The sequence below is a fragment of the Acinonyx jubatus genome, chromosome A3 (assembly GCF_027475565.1).
Source record: "Acinonyx jubatus isolate Ajub_Pintada_27869175 chromosome A3, VMU_Ajub_asm_v1.0, whole genome shotgun sequence".
Lineage (NCBI taxonomy): Eukaryota > Metazoa > Chordata > Mammalia > Carnivora > Felidae > Acinonyx > Acinonyx jubatus.
This window is the reverse complement of record NC_069388.1, coordinates 98,548,877-98,564,547: the sequence shown is the minus strand read 5'-3', so window position 1 is coordinate 98,564,547 and position 15,671 is coordinate 98,548,877. Positions and strand designations below refer to the sequence as shown.

At 45.1% G+C, this 15,671-nt stretch overlaps 1 protein-coding gene across 8 annotated transcripts in view; it reads left to right on the top strand.

Moving 5' to 3' along the window:
• ST3GAL5 (ST3 beta-galactoside alpha-2,3-sialyltransferase 5) overlaps nucleotides 1-15,208 on the top strand; it is a 49,546-nt gene extending 34,338 nt beyond the window's left edge. For 4 of the 8 annotated variants that reach the window (XM_027052680.2, XM_027052681.2, XM_027052674.2 and 1 more), the window contains 4 exons: nucleotides 3,920-4,263; nucleotides 8,097-8,283; nucleotides 10,005-10,163; nucleotides 14,578-15,208. In XM_027052680.2, the coding sequence (XP_026908481.2) occupies nucleotides 3,920-4,263; nucleotides 8,097-8,283; nucleotides 10,005-10,163; nucleotides 14,578-14,826 (939 nt within the window). In that variant the 3' untranslated portion in view covers nucleotides 14,827-15,208. The remainder of the gene's footprint in view (nucleotides 1-3,919; nucleotides 4,264-8,096; nucleotides 8,284-10,004; nucleotides 10,164-14,577) is intronic. The other 4 variants (XM_053200863.1, XM_053200864.1, XM_027052677.2 and 1 more) reach the window with 2 other exon arrangements.
• Nucleotides 15,209-15,671: the final 463 nt, after the last annotated feature.

Here is a 15,671-nt window from a genome sequence, read left to right as displayed (position 1 = left end):
TCTGTCCATCACCCAACGGGTAAGTTACCTCACCTGTTGTAGTCTGTCCCCACCCTCAGCCACCAGTCCCAGGCTGCCACTGACTGTCTGAGTTTTTACTGTGGTACTCTTTCTGTGACTCGGTTATTCAGATTTTGCCCTACTTTTTTAGCTGGGTAGGAGTTACAGATGGTTGACTTCAATGTGAGTTACATGCGGCAGTAGCTTTGCTCACGGTTCTCCTGCGGCTGTTCTCACATGTTTCGGGCGGAGTGTGTAATGCTGTGGGCGTCAGAGCAGCCCCTGGGAGGAAGAGGCCAGCACCAGCCTGGTACACATCTGGCATTGAAAGCGTCATAAGGTAGCCCATGCCCTCAGCTCATGTGGTCTGTGGCTGCATTGGGCTCCTACCCAGGTGGGGTGAGCTCTAGCCCCAAAACCCTCCTCCAACCTCAGTGCTGTGCCCTGTCCTCGACGTAAAGGACTAAAAGAGAACATTGCCTTTTACTAAGAATTATGCCATTTACTTCTATTTGGAGGACCATTATCCTAAAAATTCTGCAGTAGAAATGAAAGCAGAGACTGCCGACGAAAATCACTTTGATTTTTTAAATACCCTTCAGTGAATTTTCACATTGTGGTTTTCCATGGCAAGTCGCCACCTCCCTGACAGTCGGAACTACCAGATGTCTGTTTATTCTTAGCTGTGGGCAGCCAGCAAGCTCAGCCTGGAAGACGGTTAAAACACCGAAGCCCTCATTTCCACGCCTTGATTTGAGAGAAGCGGGAGTTTCTGTATCTTTTCGACAGTCGCCAGTTCTCTGCTTCCCAGTGGTCCTCCCAGTGATCCTTCCCAGTGGATGAATGCCAGCCAGACCCCTCTGCGTCCGTCTGTCCTTGCCTACTCTGGCTTCCAGCTCTGGAGCTTTCTGCAGCAGGGCAGGGGAGGGTCACAGCCCCTTCTTTCATCACGGCTCTGGGAGGCGAGGTTCTCCTCCCCGGGCTTTTCTCATTCGAGCTGTGGAAGAGGTGGGGGAGAGGCTGGAACAGCTTCTGGTTAGAAGAAATGGTCCCAGGGGCTTTCTTGGGGCCTGTCCACACCTCTAAATGAGGTGAAACGAAAGGAGCAGAGGAACTGCTATCGCCATAGACATTGCCGGTGGCGTTCAGAGCATGTGCTCGCCCGGGACGGATGTAATCACACCCGCGGTGAGTGAGGGCAGGCGCAGTCCCCGTCACAAGGTGATGACTAGGCCTTGTCCTCTGCCCCCGGTCTAGACAATTAAGTCTGAAGCCTCAAGTGGAGCTCTTTGCCAGAACGGAAATGGAACGAAGTTTCGCTCCTTCCAAATGAAACTTTTAAAGAGAAAATTTGGCAGCTCAGGAGAGCCGAGCCCAGGTTTCTGGCTTGATCACCTACTTTTCTTTCCAGTCATGAGCCCATCACCAGTCTGCTCGGGGTTTTTTCGGGCACTTCTCAGAGGTCCATTTCTATCCTAGGAGATCTGCAAAACCAGACGCTTGACATGTCATTTTGGCCTTTTGTCCTCTAAAACTTGCTGTTCACAACCCTCAGGCCTGGGGTCTAGAGTCAGATGTGTGTGGTCTGTGTGGCTTGTCTGTTTGCCCTGCCCCCGCTGGTGGGGTGTTAAGTCCCTGCTGGGTGCAGAGTGACATGGGCTTGGCAGGCCTTCCTTCCGGTGCTACTCGGGGTCACGACTGGTCCTTGCCTGGCTTTCCTGCCGATTCCTCACGAAGATGCCAATTCGTCTTTAAACCCTTGTTCTCAGTGGTGGTGTTTATGTGCTGCTCTTTGTGGACAGAGGCTGTGGTTTTAGGAATTTGGGAAGTAATCGGACCAGGTTAGCACACCAGCCCAGCCCTCTTACTGGCCATGCCTCCTTGAGCCCACACAGTGAAGGTACTGACGGCCATTGTGTGAGGTGTCGGAGATCTAGCGACAGGCCGAGGCAGTGGCTGGCATAATGTATGCAGCAGCATCTGTGCTCAGAGAATGTCACTTCACCTTTTTAGAAACAGGGCCGCATCTCAAGATGTAGACAGTGTACTCTTCCCAGATGCTAATAACTTTTTGAAGCTGTAATTTAAAAAGGGGGGGGGGGGCTTTTGCTATAGTAAGATAGAAGTTTTCCTACAAAAAATTATTATACAAAAATTAGACAATAAAAATAACAAGCCTGAGGAAGAACATAGTTGAGGCAAACATTTAAAATTATATACAACAGGGGCGCCTGGGTGGCTCAGTCAGTTGGGTCTCTGACTTCGGCTCAGGTCATGATCTTGTACTCTCTGAGTTCGAGCCCCACGTTGGGCTCTGTGCTGACAGCTCAGAGCCTGGAGCCTGCTTCGGATTCTGCCCCTCCTCCTCTCATGCTCTCTCTCGCTCGCTCGCTCTCTCAAAAATAAATAAACATTAAAAAGTTTAAAAAATAAAATAAAATTATATACAACAATAATGATCCTCATAATAGTATGGACGCAGTTCAAAAGACATGTTCAGTCCTAAAAATAAATATCCCAGCAAATCTAGGACACCATACATGCATGCACATATGTGTTTGTATGTGCGTGTGAGTGAGAAGATAGCTTGGTGGGAGGAGGGGTAAGGCAGAGCCAAGGCTGCTGAATGTGGAGATAAGGACAAAAAAGTACAGCAATGAGGGAGAACTTCCTGCCAAACAGTTTGGAGGCAGAATTTGGCCAGACTGAGCCAAGAGGAAAGACTGGGACGAATGGCCCTTTGTCCCATGTCCTTCCGTGGGTTGCTGCATTCATCTGGGCTAGAGTATTTGGCATTCAACAGTCGTTCATTATTTAAAAAAAAAAAATTAATGTTTATTTCTGAGACAGAGACAGAGCATGAGTAGGGGAGGGGCAGACTGAGAGGGGGACACAGAATCCGAAGCAGGCTCCAGGCTCTGATCTGTCAGCACAGAGCCCGACGCCAGGCTCTAACTCACAAACCGCGAGATCATGACCTGAGCCAAAGTCAGACGCTCAACCAACTGAGCCACCCAGGTGCCCCAACAGTCGTTCCTTATTGAGGCAAAGCATTAATGTGCAAGGAAAATTGTATACAAAACCAAGGCCAGCTACTTCTATGTTGACGTGACATTATTCCCTGGTTACATGTAGAATAACTTGCATTTCAGACTGTATGAAGCTCATTGCCCCAACTGGTAGGTAAATAAGCCTGTTTCTCATCTCACTAGACAGGAACCTAAAATATGAGATTTTTTAAAAATGTGGTAAAAATCACATAAAATTTACCATCTCAGCCATTTTTAAATGTGCAATATGGTGCTGTTAAGTATATTCACACTGCTATGAAACAGATTTCTAGAACTTTTACATCTTGCAAAACCTAAACTCTGTACCCATTAAACAATAGCTTCCCACCCGCCCCTCTCTCAGCCTCCAATAACCAGCGTTCTACTTCCTGTTTCTATGAATTTTAGCACTATAGAGATCTTATGGAAGTGGAATCGAACAGTATTTGTCCTTTTGTGACTGGCTTATTTCACTTTGTATAGTGTTCTCAAGGTTCATCCATGTTGTAGCCTGTGTCGGGCTTTTATAAAACATGAAATACATCAGAGTATGTATTTCACCCCACATTTATTTTAGGAACAAGGGCAGGCTAGTGGCAGGAGGTGGGGGTATGAGGACATGCTTTCCTTGTATAATGAAGTAGATATTGTTGAGTTTATCTCCTTGTTATGTGATTCTCTCAGGTTTTTTTCTTTAAGTTTCTGACCACAAATTAACTCTAAAAGGGAGATGTTTTGTGCTGAAAGACAGTAACCTACGGGGAGCTTTATCAGACATCCCAGGACACAGTGTCATCTGTAAGAGGGTATTTCTGATGCCTGAGAGGTTTTTTTTTTTTTAAACTCAGCCTGGTGTGATTTCATTCCAGAGAGCTCAGAAATATGCTCAGCAAGTCTTGCAGAAGGAATGCCGACCGAAGTTTGCGAAGAAGTCCATGGCGCAGTTGTTTGAGCACAGGTACAGCATGGACTTACCGCCTTTCATGAAGGAGGCCCCCAAAGTGAATGAAGCCGAGTACAAGTACGATCCTCCTTTTGGATTCCGGAGGTTCTCCAGCCAAGTCCAGAGCCTCTTGGAGATATTGCCTGAGCACGACATGCCTGAACACTTAAAAGCAAAGAGCTGTAGGCGTTGTGTGGTTATCGGAAGCGGCGGGATACTGCACGGACTAGCACTGGGCCATGCCCTGAACCAGTTTGATGTTGTGATAAGGTACATGGGTTCACCTCTAAAGTTCAGTTCACTGCTGTTGGTGTAGTGCCAGCGACAGTGAGGGGTGCAGGAAGTGCTGCAGGGGATTTACTGCTTGAGGAGTTGAAACACAAACCTGAAATGATTGGATGCCCCCAAACTGCACCGTATCGACCCTAATATGGCAGAACCTTTACAGAGGAGGTGAGGTTTGGAAGACTGGGTAGATTCAGGAGGAAGCCTGGGTGAGGCAGAGCCAGGAAGTGGACGTGGTGTTGGGGGGTGAGCTAGTGAGATGCCTGGCTTCGGGGAGCAGGGCTTGGTGTAGTGCACCCCACGAGCAGTGCTGGAGGGATCGTGGGGAGCACACAGTCTGAACTCCGCTCATCCTAGATTCTCGCTGGTTTAGCCGGCTGAAAATTGTTTTCCTGATCGTAAAAGTAAAATGTGCTCATTCTTGAAGATTAAAAAAAATATATACAGGAAAATGTAAGAAAGAAAATAACCACTCATAGCACAAATAACCAACCACTATTAATTTGCTGTGTTTTTTCCACTTTTGTTCTATACACGTACTAATGAGTGCATTTATATTCTTATAAAGTATTTTGCTTTTTTAATCTAGTATTATGAACAGTTTCTGAGGTCATTAAATATTTCTTAGAAAATTAACTCTTCCAAGTACTTACTGTTCCTCTAAATGAGAGTATCAGAAGTTATTTAGCTGTTCTGTTGTGGACATTTAGAATTTTTCAGTTTCTTTGTTATTGTGAAAATGCCTTGCACATTCTCATACTTATGTCTTTATCTCTGATTATTTCCTTTCCAAGAATTCTCAGAATTGTTGACTTAAAGATACTCGAATATTTTTAAGGCTCTTGATACATTTTGATAAATTCTCCCCAGCTGAAGGATGTGTAGAACCAGGAGCACGATGCATGCTGGGCCTTCATCAGATTTGTTCAGCAGGAGCGTGTGGATTTGACCAAAGGCAGGGCAGGCGAGGGCTGGGGACTGGGTGTCGAGTTTGTAGTCCGTGCACGCAGTGTGCGGGCCTGGTGTGAGGCAGAAAAAGTGGAAATGGAGACTGAAGAATCAAATCCGGGAGATATATTGAGAAAGTAAATTGGGGGACTTCCTGACAGCTTGACAGTTAATGGTAAGGGATGCCAGGATTTCTAGTCTGGGGTCTCAGGTGTTAGCAGAACTGCTGTCAGAAGCAGAGTAGTTGGAGAAAAAAAATCTCTGGTTAGTGAGGGAGTGTAACAAGATCCATTTCAGATATTTTGAGTCTAAAAGTGATATGTTCACATAATGCCTTTGTCCCCAGTAGCTGTGATCTCAGGCAAGTTTCCTAACTGTCCTGTGCCTCTGTTTCCTCATCTATAGATGGAGGAAATAATAGTATGTACCTTATAGGCTTACATAAAGACAAAATGAGTTCACAGATATAAAGCACTTAGAACTTAGGGTAAAGCATTTAGTGTCGGGCTTGGGGTAAAGGCTCAATGGATGTTAGCAGCTCTGTTTGGAGAATTTGTAGGATAGACGGGGGCTCTGGAGGAGAGGACAGGGGGTGTAAAGTGTTTGTGGGAATGAATCAGACTTTTGTAAGAGCCAAGATAGAAGAAATAGTTAAAAATCTAGATTTTTTTTCTTAATGTTTTATTTATTTTTGAGAGACTGAGCACAAGCGGGGGAGGGGCATAGAGAGAGGAAGACACAGAATCTGAAGCAGGCTCCAGGCTCTGAGCTGTCAGCACAGAGCTGGACATGGACTTGAACTCATGAGCCGTGAGATTATGACCTGAGCTGAAGTTGGACGCTTAACCGACTGAGCCACCCAGGAGCCCCAAGAACGTAGTTTTAAGGCAGAAGAGGTGCCATGGGCCCCAGCAGCCAGAGAGCAGGAATGATGTGAGGTGAGGGGGCAGGAGGGGGGCCTCGAAGGTTATAAATGTTGGGTGAAGAAGGATATAGCCACTGCCTTTCATTGGATGCTTCTGTGTGCCAGACACTACCTTGTCTGCTTTAGATGTTCTTGTTCCTCAGTGGAGCCATCACTGTTGGCATCATAGATGAGCACCTTGAGGCACTGCAGGGCCCAGTGTCCGGGCCAGACACGAACAGTCCACATGCAGGGTATGAGGCTTCCAGAACCTAATCCCCAGTCCTGCGTGATCAGCTGAAAGATGTGTGCACAGGCAGCACTGGGGAGGCAGACAGGACCCCATGCCCATCTACTGGTCCGTGACTGGGATACAGGAAGAGAAGAAGAGAGAAGCCAGGAGTTGCAGGCAGTGCACACTCTGGGCCAGAGGAGAGGTGTGGCGGGAGTGAAGGGTGGCCCTGGGCTGGCCTTGCAGAGCAGTGGGATTTGGCTCTTCAGGGAGGAGGTAGGTGGGGAGATCTTACGTGTGGAGCCCCCCACCCTGGCAGGAGGAGGGAGAGGCTGGGAGAGTGGGAAAGGGGCTGGAAGGTGGCCCAATGCCCAGTGGTGGCCCACACATCACCAGACTGGGGAACAGGGACTTCGTGTGTGGGCATTGGGAGGCCACTGAGTGCTGGGGATAGAGAAGGGTTGCTTAGCCTGATGATGAGGGAGAATATCAGTGAAGAAGTCTTTGGAGGTTAACTTTTTGGTTTGAAACAATTTCAAATTTAACAGAAAAGTTGCAGGAATAGTACAAAGGACTCGCTTTCACCCTTCCCCCCAGATCTCCAACCTGTAATGCTTTATCACATTGCTTTATAATTCTCCCTCCCTCCCTCCCTCCCTCCCTCTCTCTCTCTCTCTCTCTCTCTCTCTCTCTCTCTCCCCCTCCCTCCCTCCCTCCCTCCCTCCCTCCCTCCCTCTCTCTCTCCCTCTCTCTCTCTCTCTCCCTCTCTCTCCCATTACTCTTCCGAACCCTTTGATAGTTGCAGGTATCAAGCCCCTTTACCCCTAAACAAGTCAGTGTGCATTTCCCAAACAAGGGCATTCATTCTATTATAGAACTGCAGAACCACGGAACAATGTTGAGAATCAGGAAATTAACATCGATAAAATTTAGACCCTGTCTACATCCTTATCCAGATTTCACCAGCCACACTGATAATGTCCTTTATTTTAAAATAAGAAATGGGAAAAAATAACCACTTCAGGGGCATGCCTTGCATTTAGTCATCGTGTCTAATAATATCTTATGATAATCCAGAGGTAGGTATCAGATCTAGAAGAAGTGGCAGTGGAATAGAGAAGGAAGTTGGGATACAGGTGTGATAATACAGGGGAAGAACCAGACAGACATTTTTTGAGATTACAAAACTCTTTAACTGGGTCAGTTTGCTTTCAGAAGAATTCTTACAATTTGCCCCCAAACAATGAGCCTGGTAAGAGCCTTTGTTGATCTGACAGTTGTAAGTGTCCCAAATCCTTGCTTTAAGGATGCACCTGGGCCTATTGCCCTCCTTGGTCCTGACCCTGTCAGTCTAAGTGTGGTTTGTGTCTGCCTTGCCCTGGTTTCTAGGTTTCCTTTCTGCTTATCTTTTTGAATTCCTAGCAAGAACCCCTCATATCTGAACACAGTGGGAAGCCTTCAAGGCAACATCACTGGTGCCCAGAGAAAGCCTAAAATATAATATGTTGGGTTAGCTTGAAAAGGCAGGACTACATGGGATTGCTTGACATTCAGAGTTGAGGTATGGGTGTCCCTCAGGGACGCAAGGCTGTTGGGAGGGATGCCTTCCTCCAGACCCACAGCTCACTCCCAGTCCTAAAAATGCAGGGGACGCAGTGCAGGGACTTTGTATGATATGATAAGAGGGTTGATGGCTTGCTTTGTCAATTTATCTTTTCCTTTTTATTTAAATAGGTTAAACAGTGCACCAGTTGAGGGATATTCAGAGCATGTTGGTAATAAAACTACCATAAGGATGACTTACCCAGAGGGTGCGCCACTGTCTGACCTTGACTATTATTCCCATGACTTGTTTGTTGCTGTTTTATTTAAGAGTGTTGACTTCAACTGGCTTCAAGCAATGGTGAAAAATGAAACCCTGGTAAGCACTAGAAACTCAGCCATCTAGTATTCTTTCATAAGAAGTGGAGGGGTCTCTAAGTGTAATTACAGACTTTTATTTTTTAAACAAACACAGTGGCATACATACAGTTGACCCCTGAACAGTGTGGGTTTGAACTGCGTGGGTGCACTTATGCACAGATTGTTTTCAGTAAATACAGTATAGTATTGTAAATATACTTTGTCTTCCTTAAGATTTTCTTAATAACATTTCCCTTTCTTTAGCTTACTTTACTGTAATAATATAACATATAATACATATAACATACAAAAGATGTGTTAATCGACTGTTTATATTATCAGTAAAGCTTCTGGTCAACAGTAAGCTCTCAGTAGTTAAGCTTTCGGAGAGTCCAAAGTTATCTGTGGGGGCACCTGGGTGGCTCAGTCGGTTAAGCGTCCGACTCTTGATCTCAGCTCAGGTCTTGATCTCAGGGTTGTGAGTTCAAGGCCCCCATTGGGCTCCACGCTGGGCATGGAGCCTACTTAAAAAAAAAAAGTTATATGTGGATTTCAACTATGCGGGGATAGGGTGGTGGTGCCCTAACCCCCACATCATTCAAGGATCAACTGTACTTTTGTGGTGTCTCTAAAATAACTACTCCCTTTGTAGAAACGCAGCAGTACTCCTTGTTGAGAATTACTTTCAGAATTTAAGGTTAAGTCACATGTAGAAACTGTGATCATTACTTAAATGGGAAAATCAAGTTTTGAACCAAAATTGTTACTAGTGATCACCTACCTTACTCACCAGACTTGAGTTTACATGCCTTTTGGCTAATCGAGAAATTAGACTTACTTGGATGAGTATAAACCACTGTGGAGGATTTTCAAAAGAATATATACAAAACCTTTGAGGAATATTCCCAAAGAGATTCTCTAAAAATGCTCTGATAGGTGGTCCCCTTGTTGGAGGAAATTCACAGAATTCTAAAGGGGCAGATGTTGAGGAAATGGCCCTCACTTGGTCATATTCCCTTTTGTTTGTTGTAATAATTGATCACATTACTTTATAGTCCTACCCATGATGCTGAAATAGATTCCAGGAGCCAACTATCTATATACACACAAACTAGCCATCTGCAAAATTAATAGGATATATTACACTTTTCACATAAGCTCCATGTGATGGAGAATTTGTATCTGCAAAGCCTGATTTTGCATAGGTTATGATCTGGACTTTCTGTTGTGTAGAAGTCGACCTAGTTGGAAGATGAAGCACCTATGAAATAACTTTCAGTTACCAGAAGACTTCACAGGACTAGACAGATAGAGCAAAGCCATGGAGAGGACGCAGGGTGAGGGCCTGGTCGGAGTGGGTCACTCGGACACTTAATACCCTTAAATAGGATCTGTTCACCTGGTCTTCCCAGGGACAAACGATGCCTTTCAATCCTAAAAAGGCTTACCATCTCAGGTCATTCCCTGCGGAATTTCCTCCCCATGGAAACCAGAGCCGACACTGCCCTTCGTCCTCTTGTCCAACACCACATTCGTAAATCAGGTCCTTCGGGGTGGCTACTTTGAGTTCGGTTCTTGGATTCGCATAGATCTCGGTGACTTTGCTGTCGAATGCAGCAGACAAGCCCACATGGGGTCACGCCATAACTCTGGGCTGATTAGCAGGGGTGTGTTCTCACCTGCTGCTGGTGGGATAACCTTATTAAATACCCCTAATGATTGCCTGCCTTCTTTCCTTAGCCATTTTGGGTGCGACTCTTCTTTTGGAAGCAGGTGGCGGAAAAAATCCCACTACAGCCAAAACATTTCAGGATTTTGAATCCAGTTATTATCAAAGAGACTGCCTTTGACATCCTTCAGTACTCAGAGCCCCAGTCAAGGTTCTGGGGCCGAGATAAGGTATTGTTGCAACTGAAAGTTAACTGTTCTTCTCTGTGTTGGAAGGGAGACAGCTGTACAACTTTCACTTGGGCTCAGCTGTATACCCAGAAGAGTCATCCAGTGTAGAAATGTAGTCACTGAGCAGATCGATGCTCTGTGTGTGTTTACTATTCTGCATCTTGACTTCAGGGCTCCTCATTGTTTACCTGGCCTTTCCCCTGGTGACTCCTGTCTTCAGTACAGTCAACACGTTAACACTTAGGTCCCTGGGATGTTATTTAAGGTATTCCTAGTCGGTGACTCCATATAACTAACTGCTGGAGGATACTGAAAGACACTTTGGTGGTCTGAAAAGTTCTTTACATTTTTAACTCTGTGCGCTGCTTAAGCGAAAATTGACATTTATCTTCACTTTACAGGTGATGGTAAATAAAGTTTGCCCCCCAGAGCAGTGCTTTTCAGTTGATGCTTGGGTCTCATCCCACACTTTCTGCTTAATTATTCTGTGTGGTGGTCTGTACACTGGGACTTTAAAAGCCCCCTGGGTGATATTATTTTGCAGCCTAATTTGAGAACCTTTGCACTATATTGGCTGTTCACTGCAGTAGGGATTCTTTACCCGCATTTAGCCTGTGCTGCCACCAGGGAGGTGGCAATGGCTTTATCACCTATTTCTTTATGATCCGAATAGCTAAGCCTGTGTCTTTAAAACACTTTTTTAAAAGCTGGAAATCACAGCTTTAAAAATCGTTTTGTCTTTTTTTTGAGAGTGAGAAAGAGTGCAAGTAGGGGAGAGGGGCAGAGAGAGGGAGAGGGAGAGAGAGAGAGAGAGAGAGAGAGAGAGAGAGAGAGAGAGAGAGAGAATCTCAAGCAGGCTCCACATTCAGTGCAGAGCCTGAATCAGGGCTTGATCCCACGACCCTGGGACCATGACCTGAGCCAAAAATCAAGAGTCAGACACTCAACCAGCTGAGCCACCCAGGCACCCCTTCCTTAAACAAACTTCCAAGCAAAATCTCCCTATATGAAGGAAAGCAAGGAATTTAGAAATGGGGGCCAGTGCCGCTGCTCACACTGAGAGCCTGAGATACTGCCCAGGAGATACTGGGGTTGGTCAGGGTCACAGTTTGCAAACATTGAGCTAGGCTCTTAGATGTGGTCAACCAATAGGCAGATGAGCAGACTCTTCTGTTTGCCCTATGAATCAAATTCTAATTAAAAATATTCTTTAAAACACCTATGTAAACTCTAAAGGAAGAATTCTGTGTTTCATAGGAAAAACAAATACCTAAATAGGCTCCTTCAAACAAAAACCCAGTTCTTTACTGTGATTGGTAACAGCTAACCCCAACTCTGGCTCCAGCCCCAGGCTTGAGCCATGAACACAGCTGAAGCTCTTCCCTTGGCAGGCTGCCATTTTTCTCAGGCGTCTGCCCTCTCGGGTGCTTTCCTGCCCTCCCATCCCTGGGGAGGACCACGTAGTTTCTGCCCACTGCAGGAGCATGGCCAGGACCAGTCTTTCTGGTCAGAAAATGGTTCCTTTTTCCCTCGCAGAGGATAGTGGCCCTGCCCCCTGGCAGCAGCTGTCAGGGTCCATGATCCGGTTCACTATAGAATAGGTTGCTTTAGCTGCTCTTGCCCACATGGGAGCACATTGGTTCCCCCGGAATGTGGACTTAAAACTTTTAGCCTGTTAGCATCAATTTTTTTTTAATTTTTTTAACGTTTATTTATTTTTTGACAGAGACAGAACATGAGTGGGGGAGGGGCAGAGAGAGAGGGAGACACAGAATCCGAAGCAGGCTCCAGGCTCTGAGCTGTCAGCACAGAGCCTGACGCGGGGCTCAAACTCACAGACCGAGAGATCATGACCTGAGCCGAAGTCGGATGCTCAACCGACTGAGCCACCCAGGTGCCCCCGTTAGCATCAATTTTAACAAAGCAGTTAAAAAAAAAAAAAAAGACTTACATAGACTTTGGCGAGATTCTTAAGTTATGAAGAGGTTTTACTATAAATATATTCAAGTATCTTTCAATACCTTTCGATTTCTCTATCTTCTCAACTGCCCTGTTTCTTTATTAAATTCCATCATATTTTTTAGACATAGGCAAATGCTCATTTGTGGTTTGTGTAGCTTTTTATTGAAGAAGTAACCTTTCAAAAATGAGCAGATTTACTTCCAATAAAATATGAAATTACTGAACATCAAATGGTATCAGAAACAAAGTTAGAACATAGAATAAGTGGGGGAAATTTTATCATATGTATGATAGTAAATACTCTCAAAGTACAGAATGATCTTATTACAGCAAAAAGAAAAGATGGGCCAATTTAAAAAATGAGGGAAAGATATGAACAGACATTTCACAAAGGAAGAAATTTATACTGCCAAGGAGTACATGATAAAATGTTCAATTTCACCAGTAATCAAATAAAAGTACATTAGAGCCACAATGACATTTTTTTCCTATTTTCTTAGCAAAGATTTAAAAGCTTGATAATGTCCTTGTTTGGCAGGAATACAGATAGAATTATAAGTTGGTACTTTTTCTGGATGGTATTTTGGCAGTAGATATCAGCTTTAAATGTGAATAGTCTTGACCCAGCAATTTTACTCTAAAAAATTTTATTATAAGAAAATTAGAGGGTTACGTGGCTGGCTCTGTCAGTTGAGCATCTGACTCTTGATTTTGGCTCAGGTCATGGATCTCATGGTTTGTGGGATTGAGCCCTGCATGGGGTTCTGCACTGGCAGCATGGAGCTTGCTTAGGATTCTCTCTCTCCCTCTCTCTCTCTGTCCCTCTGCTCGATCATGCATGCACTCTCACTCTCAAATAAATAAAAACTTTAAAAAATAAAAATAACAATGTGTGTACAGAGATACATAGGGAAAAGCTTGAAAATGGACAACAAACTGATTGCATTGTCAGGAACTTCCTCATACATAGGCCCTTCCAGCAGACAGGGAAGTCTGCTGGATTAAGAGGTATGATCTTAGGGGATATGTTCTGTAGGTAACATGCTCTGAGTGGTTTTTGCAGTCAAATGCTCTACCCCTCTGAGTGGTTTTTGATAGTTTCTGAGTTTCTCTCCATATGCTTGCCCCTATGAGCAGTTGACTTCATACACTCCTTCTGTAAACCCTGATTGAGTTTTCCCGACCTGCTAGGTGCCACACTGGCCACAGGGTAAGACAGGACACTGCCTTAGGGTCTTATGGCTAAACAGCAGAATGTCTTCCTTTGGGTTAATTTCTCTTGAATTCAGTGACTGTTGAGTTTCTTTTTAATGAGTGACATAGATGCAACACACCAAGGAGCAAGAGGTGGCTTTTGACAAATGATGAGCTTAGTAGAAGCTCCTTAATCCTGATTAAACTATGAACTCTGAAGGGTTCACTGTTGTTCCGGTTTACGGAAAAGGAGAGTTGTTTCTGGAAGCCACAGACTCAAGTAGGATGAACAAAGTAGGTATATTTATTTACATGAAAAACCATGCAACAGAATGTCACTTGCAGGTCAGCAGTGGCCTTCGGCTAGTGCTTAGATAGCTTAAGGCTTTCTGTATTTCTCTCTGCCCTGTGTACTGTCTTCACCCAAAACTGGGACAGAGATACAGAAAGCACGATTCCCGATTTGCAAGTGGAAAGATGGTGGACAGGAGGGTGGCAGAGTGGTGATTCAGTCGGAATCCAGAATGGTTCAGACATTTGGCACACTAGGCCAAAGTCCATAGAATAACGTTTTGGGAGGAACAAATGTGGAGACCCTTAACTGGGGCCTAAAAATTGCCCAAATCGAGGGCAGAACCTGGCTTAGCAGCTATACATGTGAAAAATGACCTGGAAGTGTTTTATTTGCCAGGAGTGTTGGCCTTGGGTGGGAGGCAGCTTCAGATAAGCAGTGAACTCAGTCTTCACTGGCAAGAACTGAGGCTGCTGTGTTCTCTGGCAGAGACTGTCCACAGGAGCCCGCAGGGAACGGCCCAACTCCAGAAACAGGTCCCAAGAAAGATTGTGGAAGGTCCTGTGACCACCGATTCCAGAGCGGACAGACCTTCTAGATACCTAGACCTTCTAGATACGTGTCGTGTAAGAAAAGAAATGAACTTGTTTTTGCAGTTCCGGTCAGTACCTGTAGGACCAGTAGGTAGAAGGCTTAGAAGGAACACTGTTTAGCTTGGTACAGTAACTGCCAAGCTACCTCTTGGTGGTGTGTGAAAAGTGTCCACATCACAGACCATGTTTTAGAGTGTAAATCCCTGACTTGGGCAGGAAGTCCGACTTCAGGATTCTGGGATCTGTAAAACCATGTCATGTCTAAACTTGCGGCCCCCAGAGCAGCCTGTGTTACTCTGCAGAGCATGGATAGCCCTTGGAAATCAATGAATTGTGCTCCTAAGCCTTGTTTTGTCTTTTCCTTTTTTTTCAGAACGTCCCCACCATTGGTGTAATTGCTGTTGTCTTAGCCACACATCTGTGTGATGAAGTCAGTTTGGCAGGCTTCGGATATGACCTCAATCAACCCAAAACACCTTTGCACTACTTTGACAATCTCTGCATGGCTGCCATGAACTTTCAGACCATGCATAATGTGACAACAGAGACCAGGTTCCTCCTAAAGCTGGTCAAAGAGGGCGTGGTGAAGGACCTCAGCGGAGGCATCCATTGTGAATTCTGAACACAGAGAAACCTCACTTGAAGATGCAGCTCTGACTCTGAAGGCTGTTTTTCCTAGCCTTCTTGATCCATTTCATCCTGCAAATACTTTGAAGTGCAGCTGGTGTTTTTAACTTTTAATTTAAAAAAAAAAAAAAAGTTTAGCTCTTCCCACTTTGCCCCCCCCCCACCTATTTATTTGAGGTCAGTGTTTTTGCACAAACTTTTGTAAGTTAATTTTGAGAATTGAATGGGAAAGACTTTTCAAAGAGACTTGTATGTAATGATGTTTTATTGAATTTTAAGAACGTTATTTAATTTGTAAAAACTCTGTCCATGTCTACTGCACACAGAATACCAGGTAATTAAGTGGAAGGAGAATGGAGGTCACTCCTTTGATGAGAGTCCTGAATGCCTGATTCTGGTTCCTTGTTACTGTTTGGTAGGACAGATGTGGGGGGCACTTCCAGGATGATGTGCTCAGTAGCTAAACCACTAGTCCTGGTTTGGCCATGCTGCTGCGTGAGGCCTGGGCCAGTTGGAGAAGTTCACGGTCCCTTTCTGTTGTCAGGTCTGCCTTCTGTCAGAAGACTTGCAGGAAACAACCAGGGGAAACAACGTCCGTGGTCGGGGAGGGACACAGAAGACATTTTCTAGGTCTCCTGCATTCTCTGAAGCCACCTTAGGCTACAGAAGCCACCGCCTTCCCTGAAATGATGACAACTGTTGAGTTTCTTGAGGCTTTTTTTTTTTTACTGCCCTTCCCAAGCACTTCAGCGTTAACCTGAGGTGTTCCACTGTCTGCCTGAGGTGGCTTATCAAAATTAGGGTATAATCTTTGTTATCCAGAGTTATAGAAGAATAAAC